This window comes from Protopterus annectens, chromosome 5.part0 (genome assembly GCF_019279795.1).
Source record: "Protopterus annectens isolate FY-2018-M chromosome 5.part0, PAN1.0, whole genome shotgun sequence".
Lineage (NCBI taxonomy): Eukaryota > Metazoa > Chordata > Ceratodontiformes > Protopteridae > Protopterus > Protopterus annectens.
Window position 1 is genome coordinate 1,033,226,542 of NC_056735.1, and position 27,183 is coordinate 1,033,253,724.

At 41.6% G+C, this 27,183-nt stretch overlaps 1 protein-coding gene across 2 annotated transcripts in view; it reads right to left on the reverse strand.

Annotated features, from left to right (window-relative positions):
- UXS1 (UDP-glucuronate decarboxylase 1) overlaps positions 1-27,183 on the reverse strand; it is a 1,006,428-nt gene that overhangs the window by 931,411 nt on the left and 47,834 nt on the right. For both annotated transcript variants that reach the window (XM_044072750.1, XM_044072749.1), the window contains exon 2: positions 17,802-17,829. In XM_044072750.1, the coding sequence (XP_043928685.1) occupies positions 17,802-17,829 (28 nt within the window). The remainder of the gene's footprint in view (positions 1-17,801; positions 17,830-27,183) is intronic.

The window sequence follows — 27,183 nt, forward strand, 5'->3', positions numbered from 1 at the left end:
AGTCCTAGCAAGTCTTCCGCCCTTTTCAAACCCAGCAAGTGTACTGTTGTGTTCCCCTGTTGCCTGACATAGGTATGGTCTAGCGTCTGATTAACAACTGCACATGGTTTTAATTTGTGTAATGCTCTGTCGCAGAACTGTTACTAGCTAGCGATGTCTGTTTAAACAGTGTATAGGGTAACAAAACCTGAGAAAGTGACTTTATACTACTTTAGAAAGATGTGACGTCTGATTAACAACTGCACATGGTTTTAAATTGTTAAGAACTATTTCTAGCTAGCGATGTATGTTTAAACAGTTTATAGGGTAACAAAACCTGAGAAAGTGACTATATACTGCTCTAGAAAGACCTATCGCCTGATTAACAACTGCACATGGTTTTGATTTGTAATATGCTCTGTCGCAGAACTATTTCTAGCTACCTAATGTATGCAACCAACTAGATATTAGTTGAACTTTATACTGAAACAGAAGCAACGACTCATTTTTGTGAATCTATTCTTTATGTGCACTGACTTGTAGAGTTGATAGATGAAATTAGTCTGTATAAGTAGCTGCTAATTGTGGTTTAAGATTTGGCGTCAAACAAGTGAATACTGCTACTGTTCTTGATTGAATTGATAAGTTTTTATCTGATTTCACCATAGCTATAGTGATAGTTTACATTAACATAGCCTATCTAGCCTAATCCTTTACCTACCCATCTAACAAGCCTAGAAGTTAACCTCTCTGTTTAGACATATAATAATGTTCTAGGGTTCTATCTGAGGGTAATACTACTACTATATCTAAACACCATCTGTTCCTCTCCTTTAACACAGGAAGCCTCCCTAAATTTAAGTGGTGGCAAGAACCCAAACCTCAGTGCGAAGGCACAGGCTGTTTGCCAGCTATTACCAACAGTTAAACCCAAGGAAACTATTGGGTAAAACTAAACCCTCAACATAGTGTTTTAATGACCTGAAAGAGTTTGCAGGCAAGAAACACAACAGTTATTTAACTTGCCAGCCTTCCCAAACAACCTCATATCCCTATACTGAGGATGCTCTTTCTCTAACTACAGTGGAGGCTAACTACCTCCCTGAGTATTAAGTTCAATTTCACCCTCAAATAATTCGCTCCTGAAAAGAGCCCAAAACCTTTGTACAATCCCTGACTAATCCTAAAGAAATACCAATACTACCCATACTATCATGCCTTTTTTTCTCTCTCTTGCTTTACTACTGCTGTCCTAAACCTCTCCTCAATCTAACACTCTAAACAACAGACTTCACCTATTGAACTTCCACGTATATATTACTCGATTCCATATCGACATATAGAGCCTATATTATTCAATGACATATAGATGTCCATTCATATTATGTTTTTTATAATTTACTTATCACATATAAGTTATTAGCTAATTTTTAACTAATTTTTAACTATGAACTAAAAAAATACTAGAAAATCACACAATAAACTGTATGACTCAAACTGTCCTAACTAAGTATATGTTTTCCTATGTTTTCCTTTTTTTTGCTAACATTTTTGCTACTGTTATCTGTCTTTCCTCCACTACACCTTACATTATTTAAAAATGTCAAACCTAAAAAACCCCTCCTTGTCTCAGTGTATGTTTTCTCTTTTTTCCCTCACCTTTTCATGCAACTGTTATGTTGAAACATATATCTTACCAACTTACCATGTTGCCTTTTTTTGAAATGTAACTTAATACCTGTTGTACTGTGGAGCTTTTCTCCCCGGGTCTCTGCTGAAAAGGGATATGTATCCAGTTGGACTAACCCGGTAAACAAATGTAAAATAAAATAAATAAATAAATAAATAAAATTTAGGGACTTAAGCCCAAGAGATGTCTTCAGAATATTTCAGCCAGAAGAAAAATAAACTTTACCTTTATGACCCCGTGAAGTAAAGGCTCAATTCACATGGCACATCAAACCAAATGAATTCAAGCTCTTTTTTTAGACCATAGGGAGTAATATTTCAAATATACCTCAAGGAAAAAGCAAGGATGATCTTGATCGATACTCATCTGAAGGAAGGGATTTATTTAGGAATAGAAATATACACCCAGTAAAACCTCATACGGAATTTCCCTGTAACCCTGTGCTGGGAATAACCAAAGCTGGAAATGAAAGGCCTATGTACAAGGGACAAAATGTAGATGTTGAAGTACTCTGATGTGTAGATAAAAACAAGGACAGTAGGAAGTGGGTATTGTCGCTTTTAAGCGTAAACAGCAAGTTCAGGAATAAAGAGGTTACTGCAGAATACGAGACAGATCATTTTAGTCTGAGAAAGCTTATACATGACAATGCACAGCTGTTCGAAAAGGGCTTTGGCAAAAGGGAACAATCCTGGTAAAGTAATGGCCTATACAGTTAAGCAGAGAAGAGCAAAATGTGCTATAGTGCATCTCAAGCAAGGTTACAAAAGCAGAAGCAGAATCATAACCAATAGAGGACATTTTAAAGAAAAATTCAATTATTTTTCAAAAACTTGTATTCCCTATCAAAAGACACCAAGTAATACAAGTATTACATTGCCCGTCTTATTTAGTGTAAAAGATTAGCTACAACTATATCAGAACAGGAATTTAAGAATACGATCACCAGTCTTCCAAAGGGAAAGGCACTAGAAGTCTATCAAGTCTGAACACTTACCTTTATATAAGGCACTGTTGGACTGCCTGATTCCGGTACTAAAGCAGCTTTATATTTCCTTTGTGATGGATGGCATAATTAACACCTCCTACACTACTTGTGCCATACTTGTTTTGCTCAATCCAGAGACCAATTTAAGTCAGATGTAAAGGCCAATTTCCTTATTAAACATGGATATTAAACAGATGCTAAATTATTGCGTCCAGTAGTTATTTTTCCCACACAAGGAGAACTCATTAGGGGCCACTCCAGTGCAGCCCACATGAGGGCAATAACATCATAATTGGTGTCATTCTAAGGGGAGCCAATGTCTGTCTGCTTGGAATGACATGCTTGACAAGCCACGCTGCTTCGCAAGAGATGGCTTGCACCTGTCACCTCTGGGCTTCCGGATATTGGCCAAGGCTCTTGCCACTCCCATAGTGCCTTTTTTAGGCAAGGCTCAAAAGACAAACCCACCTCCCTAGAAAACACAAGTGAAAAAAAACTAAGGGTAATGCTGCTCAATGCCAGTAGCCTAAACCTCAAGATGCACGCTCTCGAAGCTCTCCTCAGTATGGAAAACATAGATGTCTGTGCAGTGACTGAAACCTGGTTCAAGGCTCCTGAGAGCACCCCAGCACTACCAGGTTATACCTCATATCATGCTTTCCGGCCCCAAAACTTGGACCGAACCACAAAAGGAGGGGGAGTATCCATATTCAAAGATACCCACACCTCCAGGTTAGTGGCAACGCACGAAGCATCGGAGACCATCCAGGTGCAACTAACCATAGGCAAAACTGCCCTACAGTTTGTAGCATGCTACAGACCACCCTCTCAAACTCAGGAACCCCACACAGCCTTCCTGAAGACACTGGAGAGTATGAATGCCTCTCCAAATGCCATCATATTGGGAGACTTCAACTACCCAAACATAGACTGGGAACATTACTCAAGCCCCAACACCCTAGCCCAAAGGTTCCTAGAATTCATAAACTCAAATGCGATGGAACAACTAGTCACCACTCCCACAAGAGGAGATAATATACTAGACCTGATCATCACAAACATGGGGACAAAATGCTCCACACCGGAAGTATACCCCTCATTGGTGAGATCCGACCATAAATTAATCTCACTGGAAATCCACATCCCGCCCCCACCCCTGCACAAAAGACCACAGTGAAGAATTTCTCAAAAGCCGACTTCACACTTCTTAAGACTGAAGTGTTATCCTTCAAGGCCCATGGGCCAGTGGAAACCACAACCCACACCGCTGAATCCTTTATAAATGCCTTCTATGGACATCTTCAAGAATGCATGGATCATGCAATCCCTAATAAAACCAAGACCCATTCCCCCAAAGGCAGGTGCCCTGCCTGGAGGACCCCAGCCATTAAACTTTACAACAGGAGGAGGAAGCTACTACATGACAAAGCAAAATCCCTAAAAGGGAAGGCATCTCTGATCAGTACTAGCAAAAAACTACGATCACTCAAAATCATCCAAGGCCAACTTTGAGAGAAAAATCACAAAAGACAATCACAAGGCCTTCTTTAGCTATGTTAGATACCTAGGTGGAAACTCCCAGATATGCTCAGAGTTAGTCCAAAATGACACAAAATACACTGAACCCACAGACATTGCCAACATTCTGGCAGACCGGTTCAGTGCAAATTCCCCCCCCCCCCCCCCAAAAGGAGAAATATCTATCCCAGCAGAGTGTTGCCTCCCTAACATCTCAGATACCCAGGTGAGAGCCACCTCCCCAAAGCTAAAAATACAGCATCAATGGGACCGGACGGTGTCCCGGGCTGCGTGCTACATGAACTCCAAGAGGAACTATACCCGCACATAAGGCTGCTGTTTAATCTTAGCCTTACTACAGGATACGTACCCAAAGAGTGGCGTACAGCAACAGCGGTCCCACTCCACAAAGGAGGTGCTTCTATGGACCCTGGAAATTACCACCCCATAAGCTTGACAAGCCTGGTCTGCAAAGCTATGGAAAGGATCATTATGGAACTCATAAACAAAGACATTGGGGACCTACAGACATTGGATCCTACCCAATTCGGCTTTGTCAAGGGCAGATCCTGCCTTTTGAACCTGGCAGACTATTTTGAAACAGTCACTAAGGCCATTGATGAGGGTAAGGCAGTTCACACAGCCTACCTTGACCTTGCAAAAGCCTTCGACACAATACCCCACTCGAGCATCATAGACAAACTCACCAGCTTAAAAGTAAACCCATATGTCACAAGATGGGTTACAAACTGGCTCAAGGACAGAACCCACAAGGTCAGAATTGCTGGAGCCATGTCAGACTCTAAGCCAGTCACAAGCGGTGTCCCACAGGGCTCAGTCCTGGGACCCCTCTTGTTCGGCATTTATTTTTCTGAGGTGCAAGCAAACATAGCAGGATTGTGGCCGACAAAGTTCGCAGATGACTGCAAACTGGGCGCCATAATTGATACTCCAGCGGACACAAGCATCCTTCAGAGAGGCCTCATAGAAACAGATAATTGGTGCCATAGCCTTAAACTGAACTCCAAAAAATGTATAGTCATACCCTTTGGGTAAAAAGTACAGTTTTGTACCTACCATAAATGTAGATGTTCGAGGATCCACATTGCTGCAGTCCTAACTATTGGGTAGTCCGCTGTCCAGTCGGCCCGAATACCAAAGTATATGGCTGACGTCGGTCAGGGCGCATTAGACTGCGCCAGGGTACTAATGCGCATGACCGACGTCATATCCTCAGTCTTTCCTTGCCCCAGATGTCAGAAGACCCTGAAAAGCTAAGGCCAAAACCAAAAATTCCAAACATACCTGCACCAAAAATATGTACAATATATACAAAATTACCAGAATATAACCTCACCTACACAACCACCCTTAAACACAGAGGGAAGGAGGGAGGTAAATTGGACTGCAGCAATGTGGATCCTCGAACATCTACATTTATGGTAGGTACAAAACTGTACTATGTTCTTCATTTCACATTGCTGCAGTCCTAACTATTGGGTAGAATCCCAAAGCAGAGGTAAGGGAGGCTGGCAAATCATAAGGAAGCAGGAACTGACAACATGCCTTGCAAAATAGCTGTGGCAAAACCAGCCCTAGACTTAGAGTTGAGAGGAAGGTGATAATGCTTAGAGAAAGTATGCACTGAACTCCAAGTAGCTGCCTCCAAAATATCCTTAGTGGCCACCCCCCCTTAGAAATGCTGTAGAAGTGGCAGTAGCCCTAGTGGAATGAGGCCTAATTCCAGCTGGAATCTCCTTGCCATGATGGGAATAACAAAATGCAATGCAAACCCAATCCACCTAGAAATAGTTTGTTTTGACACAGGCTTGCCCGAACCCAAAGCAAAAGAAACAAACAACTGCTGAGACTGCCTAAAATGCTTAGTCCTGCGCAAATAATAACGGAAGTGCCTGTGTACATCTAAAGTGTGCAAAATCTTTTCCCCTTTATTTTGGGGATCTGCATAAAAGTAGGCAAATGAATAGTTTGGTTTAAAGCCACACTAGAAACCACCTTAGGCATAAAGGAAGGATTAGTACGAAGATACCCTATCCTTATGAAAAATCAAAAGGCTCTACGCCATAAGGGCCTGCAACTCAGAAACCCTTCTTGCAGAAGTAATGGCCAACAAAAAGCAGTCTTCCATGACAAATATTTCAATTCAGCAGTAGCCGAGGCTCAAAGGTTGTAGAGTAAGTTTCTCCAACACAAAATTGAGATCCCAAGCAGGAGTAGGAGCTTTACGTGGGGGTCTTATATTCTTTGCCCCTCTAAGAAATTGCTTGAACAAAGGATGCGAAAACAATGGTGGGTCACAATCATAGTGAGCTGAAATTGCTGCAGCATGAATCTTAATGGAAGAGAAAGACAAACCTTTGTCCAATAACTCAGTAAGATATTGAAGAGCCACACTCAAATTAGGCTCAGAAATCTCCAAATTGTTTGCTGCACTCCAAAATAAAAATCTCTTCCATTTTTACACTTTCCTTGTACTAGGTCTTCTGGCTTCCATAATCACATTTAAAACTTGTTGAGGAAGTTGAGACCTGCTGTCTTTCAAAACAGAATATGCCAGGCTGTTAGATGAAGAGATTGAAGCTTGACATTGAGCAGGTGACCGTCCCTCTGAGACAACAGGTGTGGAATCAAGGGTAAAGGCCATGGAGGCTTCCTTACCAGACTCCTCAGTAATGGGTACCAGTGCTGCCGAGGCCAATCTGGAGCTATTAAAATCATCCTTGGCTTGTCTTGTCTGACCTTTAGAAGCACCTTTGGGAGAAGAGGCAGAGGTGGAAAAGCATACACATGAAGATTTTTCCAACTGAAAGAAAGAGCATCCACTTTCCAAGCTGTGTGATGAAACCTCTTTGTGCAAAACTTTGGCAGCTGGTGGTTTAGTGGAGAAGCGAACAGATCTATGTCTGGAGTTCCCCATGACACTGTCAATTTTGAAATACATGAAGATCCAGTTTCCACTGTGGGGATCCATGATTTGTCTGCTTAACACATCTGCTAAGGAGTTCTGTGCTCCGGCAGAAACCTTGCCTGAAGAGTTAGTTGCAAGCTGTCTCCCATAAAATCATTGCTTGCCTGCACAATGGGTAAGAATGTGTTCCCCTTGTTTGTTGATGTACCACATGACAGTTGTGTTGTCTGTTAGAATCAACACCTGCCCTGGAAGAAGTAACTCCTTGAAAGCCATTAATGCAAACAGGACTGCTAACATCTCTTTCATGTTGATATGTAGATGCTGTAGTCTGGCAGGCCACTTGTCTTGTATCCACTTTCCATTTAGATGAGCTCCCCAAGCAATGTCTGAGGCATCTGTCTTAGAATCTGACTCGCCTCTGGCCGGGTCACAGAGAGTCCCTTGTTTAGGTGACATTCCTGAGCCCACCACAAAATTCCTTTTGAATGCAAGGTATTATTTGAATGACAGTGTCCAAATCCTGGCAGTGCTGTGTCCATACATTTTTGAGATACCATTGCAGCTTCCTCATATGCAGTTTGGCATTGGGAAGCACCAGAATACAAGATGCCATGAACCCTAAGGCTTGAAGGACTGTCCTTGCAGTCAGCCCGGACTGAAGAGATAGTTGATGGAAGTAACTGGAAAGATTCTTTTGTTTGTCCGGGGTTAAAAAGGCCATCTGGGCTGCTGTATTCAGTCTCACACCCAGAAAGCACATGTCTTGAGAGGGTACTAGACTGGACTTTATTTGGTTCACAGAATACCCTAGGCATCTTAGCACTGCTATGACATAATCCAAATGCTGTAGAAGGTCTTCCTTTTCTTGAGCTAGAATCAGGCAGTCGTCCAAGTAAGGATAGATTTGAATTCCTTTTAGCCTGAAGTAAGCTATGACTGGAGCCAGAACCTTTGTCAATACTCGCAGTGGATAAGCCAAAGGGCAATGCAGAGAACTGATAATGAGAATTTCCAGCGCAGATACTTCCTGCAACTTAGTCTTATAGGCACATGAAGGTAAGCTTCCTTGAGATCTAAAGTTACCATCCAGTGATCCTTGCCCAGCAGAGGTAAAAACATTTTGAACTTGGGAATGTCCAGATAAGTGTTGAGGACAGATAAATCCAAAATTGGCTCCACGTGTTTACTAGGAACAGGAATAAAATCCTAGGCCCCTTCTGGCACAGGAACTGGCTGAATGGCCCCTATGTGGAGCAACAGAGAAATTTGCTTGTGAGCCTCTTGTCTTTGTAGAGGAGGAATGTCTGGCATGCCTTTGAAAGGAGGCATGGTATGGAAATAAAACCTGTAACCGTGGTGAATGATATCCAGAACCCATCTGTCTTGGGTAATTAAATCCCAATTTTCTTTGAAAAGAGACAGCCTTCCTCCCAAAGGTGCTGCAGGCGAGAATGTACTGGCAGCTGAAAAGGCAGGTCATTGGGTCTGCTACGAAAGGACTGACCCCTGCCCTCACCAGAAGTCTGAGCAGGGAACTCCCTAAAGAACCTTGAGCTCTGCCCAGACCTACCCCTAGACTGGGAATCATAAGCAGGATAAGTCCATCCCTTAGTAGGCCAATTTCTACTAAACTGGAGGCTGCACCTGCAAAAATCCTTAACAGTTTGCATAGACTTAGCCTTGTCCTCCATTTTCTTTAAGACTGCTTCCACAGGCTAACCAAACAACACATCAGACTGCAAAGGAGCATCCAAAATCCTTGTTTTAACATGCTCAGCTAAATTCTGATCTCTCAACCAGGCATGAACAGAACCAGTGGCAGCCACCCTCGAGGAGGCCTGCACAGCATCAAAACCACATTGCAAGGAATGTTTACCCACCTGTTCAGACACATGAACTAAATCCTGCAACTCTTTACACTCAATACCTTCTGCCAGAGCATCCAAAAGGAGATAATTCTGATATTTTAACATGCCTCATGGCTAAAGTGGAAGAAGTATACACTTTCTTCCCCATCTATCCAAAGCCCTTGCCTCTTTATCAGGAGGAACAGGATTTTTAACAACAGAGGCCTTCACACCTTTAGGCCCCTGAGGGACAGTTTCCGGTCTGCCCTAGGACTCTTAAAAGATACTTATGAGCTTCAGGCACCCTATAGTACCTATCCGGTTTAACTGGGGCAGGAGGCAAAGAATCAGGATTGAGGGAAGCCTCTGCAAAACATCTTCCACCACATTCAGAACAGGAGGTATAGCTAAAGGCCTATGCTGGGGTAAAACAAGAATTCCCTAAGCCTCTTCCTGGAATCAGAGAAATCTTGACCTTCCCATTTAAAATGCTCCCTCATGGAATGCAGAGTCTCTGAAAATGAAAAATCCTCAGGAGGAGAAGCTGAAGGAGTAGAATCATCCACATCAGAATCAGAATAAGGAGGATACTCCTGCAAGTCTTCAGCAAGACTCAGAAGCCTCGAACATTGCTCAAAACTCTCAAACTCAGGTTCCACCCTAGGCCTCTTATCAGGAGGGGCATAGAACCTCTAATCATAGTAATCAAATCCTCTGCCATTTTAAGCATATGTTTCTTAGGCAAAGACCCTGAAGCACTAGGAGAAACCCCCACTGAAGTTAAACTTGGCCTGCCTCTCAAAGAAGCCTTGGAAACAGAAGGGAGGCTCTAACCACCTTAGGAAGAGAGGGAAGAACAGCCACCTGAGAAGCCCCTCAGCCTGGCCTACTTCCTGAGGATACATCCTGTAACAGTAAAGTCTCTCCTGAGACTCCAAAGAAACACCTGGCAAAACCTCCGGCTCCACTGAGCCTTCTAAAGATCCGGCGTCTGGGACTGTCGGTTCTTCCACTCTAGGCTTTGCTGCTTTGTCCTGCGCTTTTGAGCCTCCGGCGGCATTTTATAATTACAACGCTTCCCAAAACTAACCTGGCACAGTCTAACCTTCTCTTAATAGTGCATTTGTTAAATCTAGCACAAGAGCGGCATCCAACAACGCGTGCTCAGGCCCTAAACAAGGTATACACAAAGTATGGTAATCCCTATGAGGTATCTGTTTCCCACAAGAAATACAGTTATTCACTTTTTCTGACATCGGTTAAATACTGAGGCAAGAAAAACCAAAATATTTCCAACGGGTACTTAGCCAACTTTGATTCGGTCTGAAACTCTGACTTCAGAAACTTTCAGAATGCCAACCTGCACTCGCAAAATTGCTTCTGCATCGGACCATGCGGCAAAAAAGACTGAGGATATGACGTCGGTCATGCGCATTAGTACCCTGACGTACTGACGTCAGTCTAATGCGCCCTGACCGACGTCAGCCATATACTTTGGTATTCGGGCCGACTGGACAGCGGACTACCCAATAGTTAGGACTGCAGCAATGTGGAATGAAGAACATCAAGGTACCCACAAATTACCACATAGGTGGTAATCCATTAAGTACGGAAGAGGTAATCAGGGACCTAGGGACCCAAGTTGACAGTAACCTCTCATTTGACACTCAAATTGCCAAGGTGGTTAGGAAGACCTTCTATATTGCCCACCTTATCATGAAGGGATTCACATCTAGATCAAGAGAGGTCATTGTGCCCCTGTACTCTTCTCTTATCAGGCCCATAATTGAGTACAATGCCCCATTGGGATGTATCTTACCCGACACCTGCAACAGTTGGAAAGACCCCAAAAGTTCCTCACCAAAAGGATAAAGGATCTCAAACATATGTCATATGCTGCCCGGCTGAAGAAACTCCAGCTCTATTCAGTCGCATACTGCCTACTCAGAGGTGATCTATGCCTGACGTACAAGGCCATGTCCAATCCAGAATTAATAGACATGATCCACCTCAGAAAATCCAAATCCATCAGAGCCACGAGAGCAAGAGATTTGAACCTCAACACAGAAATAAATAGGACATGCTGGAGGGACAGATTCATAACCCAGAGGCTCCCTACACTCTGGAACAGAATCCCAGTCCATGTTAGGCAGAACCCCTCACTGACTCTCTTCAAGAGAAATCTTGACGAGTGGATGGGGGATCGCAGGTTTACCCCGGGGGTCATCTCTGTGTCACTACTGGACAGAGGCACCGTAAACTAAACCCTATATGGGCATAGTATGCTCTTCCCAAGGGGTGGCGAAAGCCACACACACTCTGGCTAGGCTTATAAATGCCCTAGGGCAGATAGCCTAGTATAAACCTATGAACCTATAAGTGCATGGACTACGCACAAATCCAAGACCAGCAGCAGCTATTTTAGTAGACTTTGAAAAGGCATCCGATATGATTAAATGGTCATCTTTATGGAGTCATAGACTTCCTCACTTTCTTCATTCACATGGTCAAGTTTTATATGCCCACCTGAAGCTCAAGTGTTGTTCAGCAGTTTATCATCAGAGTACTTTGCTATGCAGTCATCTGAACTAGGAATATTGCCTGTCTATCACACAATAATGCTTACAAACACCGATAGCGTATTACTTCATACCTCGAGTAAATCACATTTAATGCTATCAAATGCATTTATATACATATATATATATATATATATATATATACATACACACACACACACACACATACATACATATATATATATATATATATATATATATATATATATATATATATATATATATATATATATATATATATATACACACACACACATATACACACACATACACACACACACAGGTCCACTTTACAAACCCGAAATCCCACTTACCCAAAAGACAGACGAAAATCTCGACATCCAGGAAGACCGACCATCCGGAATACAGACAAATCACTAACGATAAGTAACCACTTGGACGCATGCTGACCTTTGCCCCTTACCTCTGCTGTAGTGCGATCTCTGATTTGGTATATTTAGTTAGGGGGTTGTGGGGGGGGGCAAATCCCCCTCATGAGTGGGTGTTTTTGTGCTTCAGTGTTAGCGTGCTCGTGGGTCGGGCAATTGGCGACTTACCGTTAGTGTTACGTCAGTGTTCCGGGCGGTCTTCATATATATATATATATTTATTTATTTATTTATTTATATCACAAACACACACACACATATACATATGGTTTTCCACGCAGCTTTTCTCTCTTCTCTCTGGCCCTTTGCTAAAAAACAGACTTTCTCATAATCAGATATAAAAAATAAATACTTAGAATGCACACTGAAAGAGCACTGACCGCTTGCTATCAAATGGTAGTTTGATACTTCTATAATTTTATAAGTACAGTACACACTATTTGACTACAAAACTTGCTCCCACTACAGTATACTATTACCACTTACCTGCAGTCAGTATACTATTACCACTTACCAGCAGTCATTTAGCTGCAAAGACGAAACAAAAAAAACAGAAAGATCTGCAACATTTCTGGTCAGGGAAATTATGTTTTGCATTTAAGAAAACTGTCTCTATCTACTTAGGTGGCTAATTGCTCATAATAATGACCACATGATCCCTGAATGGCTAAAGTCTGAAATGAATTAATACTCTTAGCACCCTAAAAAAATCCCATATTACATACCAATGACAGTTTGTTTCATTAGTCAGAATTTATCACTATTTTAGTGAGGTGCGTATTACTTCCTGCAAAAACAGTACAGTAGTTAAAAAACAGTAGTCATAAAACGTATGCACACACAGCATTCACAGCTAAATAATATATGCTAAAGTTGCACTATACATTTGGATTAATACAGCCAGGTTCACTTATAACAGTTGTGAAGGAAAACATTGTCAAGACTGAACAGTCATTTCAACTAATCAGTCCTGTAGTGCATTTAAAATAGGCAAGATGAGGACTTTGACATCTGCCATGAAATTTTTAAGGATAGTCGGAATATTTGCCTTGGTCACCATTCCAGAAGAAACACAGAGTACTTGCCTAAATGATTATAATGATTAAGCTTGCAGGAATTGGTACAGGGGACAGCTTGTGCAAGGTTTAACAGTAAAACATTACTGGGACAAGAAGTTCATAGGTTCATACTAGGCTATCTGCCCTAGGGCATTTATAAGCCTAGCCAGAGTGTGTGTGGCTTTCACCACCCCTTAGGATGAGAATACTATACCCATTAGTTTGCTGTGCCTCTGTCCAGCAGTGATACAGAGATGATTCCCGGGGTAAACCTACGATCTCCCATCCACTCGTCAAGATTTCTCTTGAACAGAGTCAGTGAGGGGCTCTGCCTCACATGGACTGGGATTTTGTTCCATAGTGTAGGGAGTCTCTGGGTGATGAATCTGTCCCTCCAGCACGTCCTATTTATATCCGCGTTGAGGTTTAAGTCTGTTGCTCTCGTGGCTCTGGTGGATTTGGATTTTTTGAGGTGGAGCATGTCCATTAATTCCGGTTGGACATGGCCTTGTATGTCAGGCACAGATCACCTCTGAGCAGACGGTATGCGACTGAATAGAGCTGGAGTTTCTTCAGTCGGGCATCGTATGACATATGTTTGAGCCCCTTTATCCTTTTGGTGAGGAACTTTTGGGGTCTTTCCAACTGCTGCAGGTGTCGGGTAAGGTACATTCCGAATGGGGCATTGTACTCAATCATTGGTCTGATAAGTGAAGAGTACAGGGGTACAATGACCTCTCCTGATCTGGATGTGAATCCCTTCATGATCAGGTGGGCAATGTAGAAGGTCTTCCTAACCACTTTGGCAATGTAAGTGTCAAAAGAGAGGTTACTGTCAACTTGGGTCCCCAGGTCCCTGATAACTTCTTCCGTGTTTAATGGATTACCACCTATGTGGTAATTAGGGGTTACCTTGTTTTTCCCAAAGGGTATGACTATACATTTTTGGCATTTAGCTTAAGGCCATGGCTCTGGCACCAGTTATCCATTTCTATGAGACCTTTCTGGAGGATGTCTGTGTCTGATGGAGTGTCAATTATGGTGCCCAGTTTGCAGTCATCTGCAAATTATGTCAGCCACAATCCCCCTATGTTTGCCTGCACTTCAGAAAAATAAATGCCGAACAAGAGGGGGCCCAGGACTGAGCCCTGTGGGACACCGCTCGTGACCGGCTTAGAGTCTGACATGGCACCAGCAACTCTAACCCTGTGTGTTCTGTCCTTGAGCCAGTTTGCAACCCATCTTGTGACATATGGGTTTACATCTAAGCTGGTGAGTTTTCTATGATGCCCGAGTGGGGTATTGTGTCGAATGCTTTTGCTAGGTCAAGGTAGGCTGTGTGAACTGCCTTACCCTCATCGTTTCGAAAAAGTCGACCAAGTTCAAGAGGCAGGATCTGCCCTTGACAAAGCCAAATTGGGTAGGATCCAGTGTCTGTAGGTCCCCAATGTCTTTATTTATGAGTTCCATTATGATCCTCTCCATAGCCTTGCAGACAAGGCTCGTCAAGCTTATGGGGCGGTAATTTCCAGGGTCCATAGAAGCACCGCCTTTGTGGAGTGGGACCACAGTTGCCGTACGCCATTCTTTGGGTACGTATCCTGTAGTAAGGCTAAGATTAAACAGCAGCCTTATGTGTGAGTTTAGTTCCTCATTGAGTTCGTGTAGCACACAGCCGGGGACACCGTCCGGTCCCATTGATGCTGTGTTTTTTGCTTTAGAGAGAGCAGCTCTCACCTGGGCATCTGAGATGTTTGGGAGGCTAGACTCTGGTGGGATAGATATTTCTCCTTTAGGGGGAGGAGGAGAAATTTGCACTGAACCTGTCTGCCAGTATGTTGGCAATGTCTGTGGGTTCAGTGATTTTTTTATCATTTTAGACTAATTCTGAGCATATCTGGGAGTTTACACCCAGGTTTCTAACATAGCTAAAGAAGGCTTTATGATTGTCTTTTGTGTCATTAGCGATTTTTCTCTCAAAGTTGGCCTTGGATGATTTTATGAGTGATCGTAGTTTTTGGCTAGTATTGATCAGAGATGCCTTCCCATTTAGGGATTTTGCTCTGTCATGTAGTAGCTTTCTCCTCTTGTTGTAGAGTTTGTTTATGGCTGGAGTCCACCAGACCGTGCGCCTGCCTTTGGTGGAAAAGGTCTTGATTTTATTAGGGATTGCTTGATCCATACATTCCTGGAGGTGCTCGTAGAAGGCATTTGTAAGGGTTTCAGCAGCGTGGGTTGTGGTTTCCACTGGCTCGGGGCCTTGAAGGATACCACTCCAGTCTTAAGAAGTGTGAAGTTTGCTTTTGAGAAGTTCTTCACTGTGGTCTTTTGCTGGGGTGGGGCGGGATGTGGATCTCCAGTGAGATTAAATTATGGTCTGATCTCACCAATGAGGGATATACTTCGGTGTGGAGCATTTTGTCCCCATGTTTGTGATGATCAGGTCTAGTATATTTTCTCCTCTTGTGGGAATGGTGACTAGTTGTTCCATAGCATTTGAGTTTATGAACTCAAGGAACCTTTGGGCTAGGGTGTTGGGGCTTGAGTAATGTTCCCAGTCTATGTTTGGGTAGTTGAAGTCGCCCAATATGATGGTGTTTGGAGAGACATTTATACTCTCCAGTGTCTTCAGGAAGGCTGTGTGGGTTTCCTGAGTTTGAGAAGGTGGTCTGTAGCATGTTACAAACTGTAGGGCAGTTTTACCTATGGTTAATTGCACCTGGATGGTCTCCGATGCTTCGTGCGTTGCCACTAACCTGGAGGTGTGGGTATCCTTTATGAATATGGATACTCCCCTCCTTTTGTAGTTCGGTCCGGATTTTGGGGCGGAACGCATGATATGAGGTATAACCTGATAGTGCTGGGGTGCTCTCAGGAGCCTTGAACCAGGTTTCAGTCACAGCACAAACATCGATGTTCTCCATACTGAGGAGGGCTTCGAGGGTGCATCTTGAGGTTTAGACTTCTGGCATTGAGCAGTATTACCCTTAGTTTTTCTCCATTTTGTTTTCTAGGGCGGTAGGTTTATCATTTGAGCCTTGCCTAAAAAGGCACTATGGGGGTGGCAAGAGCCTTTGCCAATATCCGGAAGCCCAGGGTGACAGGTGCAAGCCGTGCCTTCGAAGCAGCGTGGCTTGTCAAGCATGTCATCCCAGGCAGACAGACATTGGATCCCCTTAGAATGACACCAGTAATTAAGCCAATTATTAAAGCTGATCATTTTGTCTCTGTATTGTGGCATCATTCTTGGTGAGGGTAGGATACTGCTCAGGGTCAGGGTCATACCGGCCTGGGCTACATAATCTGAGAGCTCCTCTATGTCTCTTTTCATGTAGTCCAGGGAGGTGCGTCTCAGGTCGTTCACACTGGCATGGACAATGACTGAGTCATACTTGTACTTGCTGTGGAGTGACCTGAGTGCTTGTGTTATGTGGCGGATTCTAGCGCCTGACAGGCAGCTAACTGTGATCTTTTCCTTGTTCAGTCCGGTGAGTGGGACGTCAGTGTGTCTGACTATGGAGTCACCTATAACAAGTGTGTCTGGCATTGTGTTTGGCCTTAAGGGCTGTGACTGTTTAGCACACTGACTTTGAGAACTATGTGTTGCATGTCTTATGTCTTGAGGTGGCAGTTGCTTGGGTGTCTGCTTTGGAGGCCTCTGTAGTTTTGGTAGACTTTTGATCAGTGCCTCCGAGTATGTCTTTGTGTGTTTATGTGTTTGTTTTGCAGTTGTGATAGTTCTATGTGAAACTGGGTTTGTGGTGTGCGTGGTTTCCTTCTCCTCCTGTCTGGTCTTGCCAGTCCTGAGTTGAGAGAGCTCAGCCTCCAGTTTGGCTATATAGTTGCATCTCTCACATGTATTTGTGTTTTGTGGGAGAAGGAGTGGGTTGTCTGTGTACATGAGGCAATTGTAACATTGCCTCAAGATGCCCAGATTCACCAGCTGAACAGGAGAGGACGCTAGCAACTGACCCTTGACATGCTAGAAAAAGTGAAAAAGTTTGCTGTGTAACTGAGTCAGAAGGGACCTATAGGGAAATGGGTACTCAAGGGGATTCTAGGCTAATGTAGTACTTTGTTTAGTATACAAGTACTTTACCTATATAAAAATGCTTTAGGAGCAAGTGCTGAGCTATTGAGATAGAGAATAGACTGTTTAGATTGCAAGTAGAGAAGTTCTAAGGGAAAAATTGAAGAGCAGACTTTACGGAGCCATAAATAGTTTAACCGGCGCTGTCCGATGGTGCTCTATGGGCAACTCCGCGCTAAAGCGGCCTTTATAGCAAGGGGTTGAAAAAACCTAGGAATTGACCCAAAATGGCCAATAGACTACAATTTTCTGGCTGGAACCACTGCTCTAGGGACAAATAGGCTGCTCAGTGCTCCCCACTCCCACTGGTGAACAAAGAAGCTTCCCTTTATCCAAATAAGGATATGGAATAGCACAGGAACCAAGCTAAAGCCCAGAGATCAGCAAACTCTGAAGACTGGACTATTCTAGTTCAGTATGGTGGGAAAACTTTTAGTACTGCTGAAAATCTGATGCTTGATAAGGGGTGTCTGCAACATGAACAAGTCATATTTAATGATCTGCTACAAGAATCACCCTAAACAAAATCAGGTAAAAGTAAACAGCCACAGGATAAACAAAGAAAAGTTCTAATAAAGCTAGTTTCTTCAATGTCAAACAAATGTTTTGTCTAGTTTCAAAACTGTATCATAAGTGAGCATATACAATATACAACAACACTACACACATTTGCACAATATTTTACAAGGTTACAGCTAAACACTTTTACAAAATAAACAAAATCTATTTACCTCATATTGATGTAGTTTCCCCAAACAGCTACAAAAAGAAAAAAAAAAGAAAATAAAAATTAGTCTTATTTTGATATGCATTATCATTTTACTGCACCCGTTTATCAACATTCTTGATGGGAAAGTTAACAAAAAACTAATGCACTCACCATAACAAAAGATCTGCAAGAGGTAGATCGATCCTCATTAATAGGATGAATGTCAAAGACGCCATCCAATTAACCATTAATGTAAAGTTTCTTCTCAACAGCAAGAGATACCAGAGTTGCAGGAAGAGAGAAGGGGTTGATGTTACAGAAGATGAAACTACCTCTTACAGAACTACCAGTATGTAAGCACATAATTTTCATGCCTTTCAAGATGGGGTCTATCCTCTGTAATAGCAGGAGAGAGAGTCTCAAGCAAATCCAAATGGTTAGATATCCCTATGGGAAGGTACTCTGGATAGTAGCAGTACCAAAAGAAGATCTAGACCTTGACATCATGTGCAGCTTATACACACTTGCAAATGGAAAGAGAAAGCCAAATAGCAGTTGCATAAATATCACCAAGCTGCACACCTAAAGAAGACTGTAGAGGCTTCAACTGCTCTAACAGGATGGAAATACTTGATGAACAGGCTTTCCATACTAGGTATGACAAATCTAAGTGCGACTGAACAACCACTCAATGAAAGCTTAGATACTTTCTCTCTGGAAAGGTGTTGTAATGATATACATTATGGAACAGGAGTGTGCCTGACAGCCTGGAAAAGTCTACCTGCCAAGAGACCCAAGTGTTTGCCAGCCAGGTCTAATTTTGGAGTGGATGGACCTCATCTTACCAGAAAACAAGTTATTCATTTACCATAAGGACAGATGTATAAAGGATATTTTTTTAGTAACCACCAAGACTTACATCACAGGTACTATTACAACTGCTAGGCATAAAGATGTCCCCAGGCTGCCAATAATCGCCTACATTCCCATAATATATCACATATCCTTTACTGAAGTAAGAGGACTGAAGGGAGGAATCTTGCCAAAGAGGGGCCTTGTTCTTACAAAAAGATCTATCAACACAATTTTATTATCATCTGAAAAGATGAGGAGGTCCATCCTCGTCTGGCACTAAACTAGTCACAGTTGAACAAATTTTCCAGGTGCAGACACTCACAGGAGCATACTTCATATAACAGTATCCTCAAAACAAGACCAGGAGATGATGTCTAACTTGTAGAGTCCCTAAAAGGTGTTCAGAGAAGATAAAGAAGCCACATCACAAATATAATCTAAAGTGATGTTATGGAAAAGGGATGTGAAAATAGGAACTGCTCCAGTATAGCAAATTTTGGGAGACATAGGCAAGTATCAATACGATAGGACGGCATACTTCCAGGATGGCCGCACATTGAATAATAGCTTAATTTCAGCTCTCCCAGTGAGAAAAGAGCCAGTAAACTTGTATTTTGGGGTAAATTTCAATAACTAGCTAGTAAGTTTGCTGCCTGGATGCCAGCAAAAAAGAAATTTCAGAGGGCCTCAAAGAAATCAACCACAAAAGGGGAGGAAAAAAACATTGACTGGGAAGAATTCTGCAGCTGTTCAGCAATGCAAGCTCCAGTGTTGGAGAAAGACATGACTTCCAGTAACTTACAGGAAAAAAATAAGTCAAACATACATACACAGAGCTGATTAAAATAAATGAAAATACTGATGGAGTAAATCAACTCAAATAACAAACGAGTGGAAAAAATAGCAAAAGCTTTAGAAAGATATTCAGATGAAGTGATAAAACTGCAAACTAACATCAGAGGTCAAAATGAAGACAAGGCTAGCTAAACATGAGACTGTTCATGAAGAGATGTCTCAAAAAATAATAGAACTAGAGGACAGAGCACATAGGGAAAAACCTGATATGTTCTGCTGTACCAGAGAAGCTGGAAGGAACATATTGTAATAACTTTATGAAAGCACAAATAAGCAACCAGACTGGAATTCCACAACAGGAGTTGTTAAGTGAAAGGGCATATCGTGTGCATGCTCCAAACCTGGTCATGGAAAGCAACCTACATCTTTAATATAAAGAAGCAATCCTATCAGAAGTTGTTGATTCTGACAAAACTGTGGCAAAAGGACATAGTACTAAAAGTGTGAGAGAGCAGAGTGTTTGTGGAAAATGAATACTCACGGTACAACAGGCAGAAGAGGAGTAAATTTATTCCACTAAATCAGGGAATGTCTAGAAGTAGGAGCCAGATTCAAGCTGCTGTACCCTGCTATTCTCAAATATTCTTTCCTGGATGGAAAAAAATAACTTTGGGATGAACAGCATGCCAAGGAGGAAATACAAACATTTGTCCAACAAAGGGCGAGCTATGAAACAGGAGATTCTGTTTCTTGTACATTGGAAATGAAGCACAGACTGGATTTGGGAGACGGAGATCAACAGGAATAAACTAGCAACTCAGATACAGACAATGAAAAGTGGAATTACAAAGTATTAATCAAATTTTGAAACATGACAGAACAATAAAACATGAGCATATTGGGAGTTTTTTTACTTTGTTAAACTTGCAGGGATCTCTAAAGCATATGTCCTACTTCATGCCATTAATGTTTGGAAGAATACTTAGGAGGGAAGAAGAGAAAGGAAAGAGTTAACCGTAAGTAAAACAAAAAATTGTTCTTAACAGTAGTGTTTTTATAATGCAAGATATAATCTGTATGCTATAAAGTTAAGTTTTCTCAGTTACTTTTGAGTGTAACGGGGATACTAAAGTAAACAAGTGCCCCTGGCCCCCTTCTTTCCTTTTCCTTGTTCAGTTTTAAGAAATGCAGGCACTGCAACATAAAAAAAAAAAAAAAAAAAGAAAAGGTCGGTCAAAACAGCAGGATACAAGAAAAATTATGAGCATTGTTTTCACTCTTGCATAGGGGAATGATTGGATTAATGCCATTGGCTTGATCTAGTAACAAGTTAAGAGAAAGCATATAAATAAAAAAGAACACCGTCTAGCAAATAAATGAGTGCTTGTAGAATCAACTCTGTATCTGGTTCTCATGTCTCCATGTAGACAATCTGATAAAGAGCAATAAAAATAGAATACGTATTTCTTTCAATGGCTAGGAGATGACATTTTCTGAAAGCATTCAAGTGTTTTACCAGTCTGGGAGAGTAATAAAGAGAGGACAAAAAAAAAAAAAAAAAAAAAACAGCACTTAGTAGAAAGCACCGGGTGTACCATGTGTCTTTGAATGGATAACCTTCCTTTTAGATTAAACCAGGTCTGTGAGTGTGGCTTCTCATAAAACTTCAATATCTGAAGATGAACATAGTTGCGCGTTGATAGTATTAAGTTAATAAAAATCGGCTTTCGACAGGGAATATTACTTATAGGTGGGGACTGGAATTTGATTTGTAGCAGTGAAGATGTATCTGGGGGGCTCAGAAGGGAAATATAACAAAGGAGGTAGATTTTTGAAGAAGTTTATGAAAATATTTGGAATGGAAGATGTGAATTCAGCAGTAGGAGTTCAGACTGAACTTGCATATTATTCCCCAAGATAAAAAACTGGTCTAGACTAGACAAAACGTATTTCACAGGAACATGAGCATTTAATTGAACGTTTCGCTATGCATCCAATAACTATTTTAGATCACGCGCTAATACTAACTACACTAAAAATGTGCTTCCCCACCTATCTGTTGAAAACAGAGGATGACAAGTGACAAGAAATGGGTAGTGGAAATTATTTGGGAGTTATTAGAAAAGACAAAAATTTCTTCTGAAAATATAGCTAGGGAGTGGGATAAAATAAAAGTGGAATTTAAAAATATGGTGGAAAAAGAGAGAGAGAGAGAGAGATATGCTTAAGAAGTAATAAGAATTATTTACAGGGAATGACTACGATTAAAGTATTTCAGAATAGTGGGAATCTCACAGAACAAGAAGAGGAGCAATTGCAGACTGCTAAACAGAAAATAAGGGATTACCTTAATAACATGCAGGAGTTTAGAAAGATTGCTCTTAAGCAACTGTTTTTGATAACAACTCAAGAGCACAAAAACTTTTAGCACAATGACTCAGGCAACAGAAAGTAGAAAGGGTTGTCACGCTTAGAGAGCCTATAACAAGGATCCTCTAAAGGTGCTAGAAATATTTTGAAAAGTTTAATGAAAGTCAATATAAAGCAGAGAAATATGGAAACCAAACAAAGGTACAAATGCAAAGGTTTATGGAAGAATTAAATATGCCAAGATTAAAGGTAGATGAGGCTCAATTACTAACAGGATAGGAGATGATGAGATAAAATGATGATGTACAAGTAATCCACTGGAAAGTCCCCAGGAAGAGACGGTATTCCTGTGGAAGTCTGGATGCTATGTGGGAAAAAGATCTGGAATATTTTGTTTAACAGTATTTTAAGAGGAAGAGAAGCACCAAGATCCTGCAAAAAAGATCTGGTGGCTGTAATACCTAGAGAGGATAAAGACCTATCAAATCCAGCTACATACTGGCCCATTTCAGTCTTAAACCATGGCTATAAAGTGCTAATGTCTACAATGGCTACAAGAATGGCAAAGGTGATGGAAAAATTGATAAATATGGATCAATGTGGTTTTCTGAAGGGGAGGCAAACATTTGACATTAACAGAACATTGATGATCCACAGGGAAGCAGAATGCAAGATAATTCCACTGTTGTTGGTAGATCTTAATGCAGAGAAAGCATTTGTCAGAGTATGCTGGGAGCTTATGAGCAGGACAATGGAAGCATTTGCATTCCCTGATAAATTATAAGGTTGATTAGGAGGATATATGACAGATCGGAGGCAGAAATTGAAGTGGGTGGGCTCCCCTCTGATAACTTCCATTTGATCAGAGGAACCACGCATGGGTGTCCTCTTTCCCCTTTATTATTTGCATTATATTTAGAACCACTAGCAAAGAAAATAATGGACTCAGAAATTCAAGGATATAGTTGGTATTGTAGACAAGAAAAATGGTCTCTTATTTGCAGATATTATTTTATACCTGATAAAACTAGAAAAGCATATTTCAGTGTTGTGAAACATTTTGAGAGATTTTCAAATCTTTTAAGGGTACAAAATGAATGAAGCTAAAACAAATGCAATAGCTGTAAATTATTTAACTACACATAAATTGGTTCAGCAATATCCATATTTAATCCATATATTAAGTACTTACTAGTACAGATTAAAAAAAGAACTCTGGTGAAGGATATGTGGGAAGACATTAAACAAAAGCTAATATAAATACTGAAAAATTGGAAGCTGTGTTTTATGGACAAGCATAGAAAGATGCAACCAGTTAAAATGTTTTTAGTCCCTTCAGTTTTATACACACGTCAGGCATATTTTTATCAACCAGAGGAGAAGTATTGGATAGCAATTAGTAAAGAATTGAAGGATTTTATATGGGAGGGGAAGGTGACAATAGTCAAGTGGGATAAGTTGATTCTTACAATAGAAACAGGCAGATTTGGATTACCAGTCCGAATGGGGTATTTAACAGATACACAGTTAAAGCTCATATACAGAGCACAAGCAGAAACCTACAATTCAAAGTGGAAAAGGATGATGATGAAATGAGGTGGGGTGGGCTGAAGAGACAAGGAGAGACTGAGATTTTGGATGCAGATGCTTAAAGAGAACAATAACCATATATAATATTCTATTAATAAAGTGGGAGAAAGTATTCCAAGAACTAAGCCAAGAGGGGAATGGAAAAAGGAGATTCTGCCAACAGAGGCAACTACAATTAGGGATACAAACAATAGGCAAGAAGGGTTTGAAATTTATTGCAGAAAACTGGCAAAAGAACCAAAGCACTGGGAGCAAATAATGAGAGAGAGAGAGAGAGAGAGAGAGAGAGACACACACACACACACACACACACACACACACACACACACACACACACACACACACACACACAAAGGTAAAATAACGGCAAGTGGCCAACAATTTATTTAGACTGCAGGCTAGAGATTGCACATACTCTGATATCAGTCCTTGATAGGAAAGGCAAACAGAAATAAATAATGGAATCCCAAGTGAAAGACCAGTATTGGAGTTTTTATTAGAATCTAGAACAGTAACTGCTGTTAAAAAAAGGAATAATTAGTAGAGCATATAAAATATTGCATGACAACTATCAGAATCAGAGGAGGTTAGAAAGGATTGGGAAGAGAGATTGGATAAGCAATTCACAAACAAACAATGGGGGATACAGGTAGGTCTCCCAAATATGCAACAGACTAAAAGATTTAGGATCTTTGCTTGGAAGTTTTTTACATAAGTATTTCTATACCCCATGAAGATCCACAGAATTTTTTGTCAGGTTGATAGCAAATGCTGGAGGTGTGATGGGGTAACATATTTTCTTGAAGTGTAACGAGTGGGGAGACTTTAAAAAGTCCCTGCAGACTGCTCTATCAGAAATACCGGGTGAGCAAATTGGTATGACTAAGAAAATGAGCTTTTTGAGCTATGGTTCAGAATCGGAACTGCCCAGACATAGTAAGGCCTTCATGGGTCTAAATTATGGTGGCTGCCAAAAAAGCAATTACTAGAAAATAGAAATCAAAGTCTAAATCAACTGTACTAGAAGTAGTGAATATAGTAGCAGAGATAAACAACTAGAAATGCCATCTTTAGAAAAGGATAGGGGCAAATTACATATAAAAAAAATAGAAATTATGGAAACAATACATGCAGAGACAAAAATAAAAACTATGGAAACAATACATGCAAATGAGGTTTAAAAAGGCAGGATTTGAATGAGCAAAGCAAAATGAACAGACCAAGTGAATAAAGAACGTTGACACCAAAAACAGCAACCTACAAAAACAAAATATAACTGTTCAAAAGACAGCTGAGAGATAAAACACAAACCCCGGGATCATGAAGCTCGGCGCAAGGACGGCATTAGCCTTGCGCCGACTGTGCGGCGTACAGATGGTGCAGCAGCACCACATGCATATTACTGAAGGCGCGCTGTCGTAACAGCCACGTGCATAGGAAACGTGTACGAGTGCAGGGGGCGTATCCAAGCGCTGCACGGAGGCGTGAACATGTTGGCTGCATACGCGCAACCTAAAATGCTGACTAATACAGCCTGCCTCTGATAGTAATCACTCCTGTCAGTGTCAGTGGATACTGAAATGCATGCAAAGCATACAAGACATTTTTGCGAACACCACAATAAGAAGTAAACACAAAGACACACAGATGAATATCGAGTCCCTGTCCCTCGAACAAATGATATTTAAAACCCTGTGCCTGTATTCCATTGTAATGGCGCTAATTATACCAAGTGGAAGTGAAACACATCGTGTGAGTACGCCGCCAATTGCTAAGCCTAGCCCAATGGTTAGGGTTACCACTTGTCCTACATTGTGAGGGACAATCCCCCTCTAGGCAGGTGTGGCCATACCAAAACCATTATAAATGTGAAATGTCCTGCGATAGTAGGCCATAATTATGTCCCATATTTTATGTAATAGTCCCATACAATACTTATGTCCTTATATAAAACACCTAAATGTTACAAGAAACAGAATAAGCAAGTAAACGAAACAGAATAAGCAACTACACCGCTACAACAATAAAAGCTTATATGTAGGCATAAAACTAAAGTACTATCCTTTGTAATGACCGTGGGTATGTGTTGGCCTGTAAACTCTGATGTGTGTCCCAAAAATGTCCCATCCAGGTCATATGAAAAGGTGGCAACCCTACCAATGGTCAGAGCACTCGCCCAATATCTGCCCATTCGTGGCCAAAGTCGTCCTTGTCAGGACGGCCCATAGATGAACGGGTATTACCCGGGTCTACCTACCATGTCATGAAAGATAAGTATTTGCGTGTACCTATGTGCATGAAGTACAGCATGTGGATGATCAAAAATGCTAGTGTAGTCTTCACAACCATATTGGTCCCACAGACATGTAGGGTACACAAGGTGTTCTGTTGACTGTGCCATGGGCCATCATCTAGAGAAGGGATGAATGGTGTCTGTGGAATATGGGGGTGGGGGGGTGACGGGTAATGTAATAATTCACCAAGGGGAGACTGGGTTGGATGCAAAATAGGTAAACTGGAGGTTTACGAGGGAGCGGTGGGTGAATCAGGAAGATAACCAAAGAACAAATATACACATCCGCAATACAATCCCACAAACATGTGAACATTAAAAAGTGCAATACACATGTACAGAAACGTTACCGGCACATACCCAGATAATGGTTTGGCCTGAACTGAGCCATCCAACCCAAACACACCTGGATACATATTTGAATACCCATCATCCCCTTCACAGCACACCACACACCCTTCCTGAACATCCACCAAAACCACCCATACTCGGGCTGATAGATAGGCGCAGCTATATCTGCACATAGTGACCCCTACCCATATCTAGTAGGCAGTCTCACCCTAGGCAGTCTCAGGATTGCAAACTATGTATCCCTTGCATGTATAACCCTACCTTACTGCCGTAAAGCAAAGAAGGTCATCGGTCCCCACAATTTTTGGATATCCCTCATGGGATAAGTATCTGTTCTAAACATTAGACTTGGTGTCACGACACGCTGTCCAGTCCTGTATACATCTGGACACAAGTTGTATGAGCAGTAGTTGTCCACAAGACTGCTCAGCCTCCAGCCGGTCCTGCAGAACCTACGACCGGGATTAAACACCTGACCGTGATGCACGTCTCCCCACGTGCATTATCGGGAATATATATCTTACACATTCGCATAGTGGCACTCGGATATAGGGTGCTTAAGGTGTTTTAAAGCAGATGTAAGTAGGGTTGCCACCTGCCCCACCTTGCGAGAGACAGTCCCTTTTTGGGCAGTTGTGTCCAGACCAAATGTAATACAATGGCAAATGTCCTGTGATTGTAGGAAATACTTATGTCCCATATTTCATGTAACAGTTGCATAAAACAGTTATTTCTGTATGTAAAATACTTAAAGTTGCAAACAGATTAAGCAACTACACTACTACAAGAATAAGCTTTCATTTAGGCAAATAAGTTCTAACCTTTGTACTGACCGTGGGTATGCGTCGGCCTGTAAAATCTGAGGTGTGTCCCGATAATGCCCCACTTTGGCCATTTGAAAAGGTACCAACCCTAGATGTAAGAGGGTATGCAAGCGTGTATGTGCGACGGTAAGTGGCGGTGATTCAACGATATGAGAAATGTAAATAAGCTTGTAGGTGTATTTGCATGTGTATGTACAGACCAATATACACACACATATATGTGTATGTAGATATGAAGAATGAACATGGTCACAATATAGCAGTCATAACGAATGTGAAAGGAAACAGCAGCAGAAATCCCCGTAACAGTTAGTGCTGTTATATAT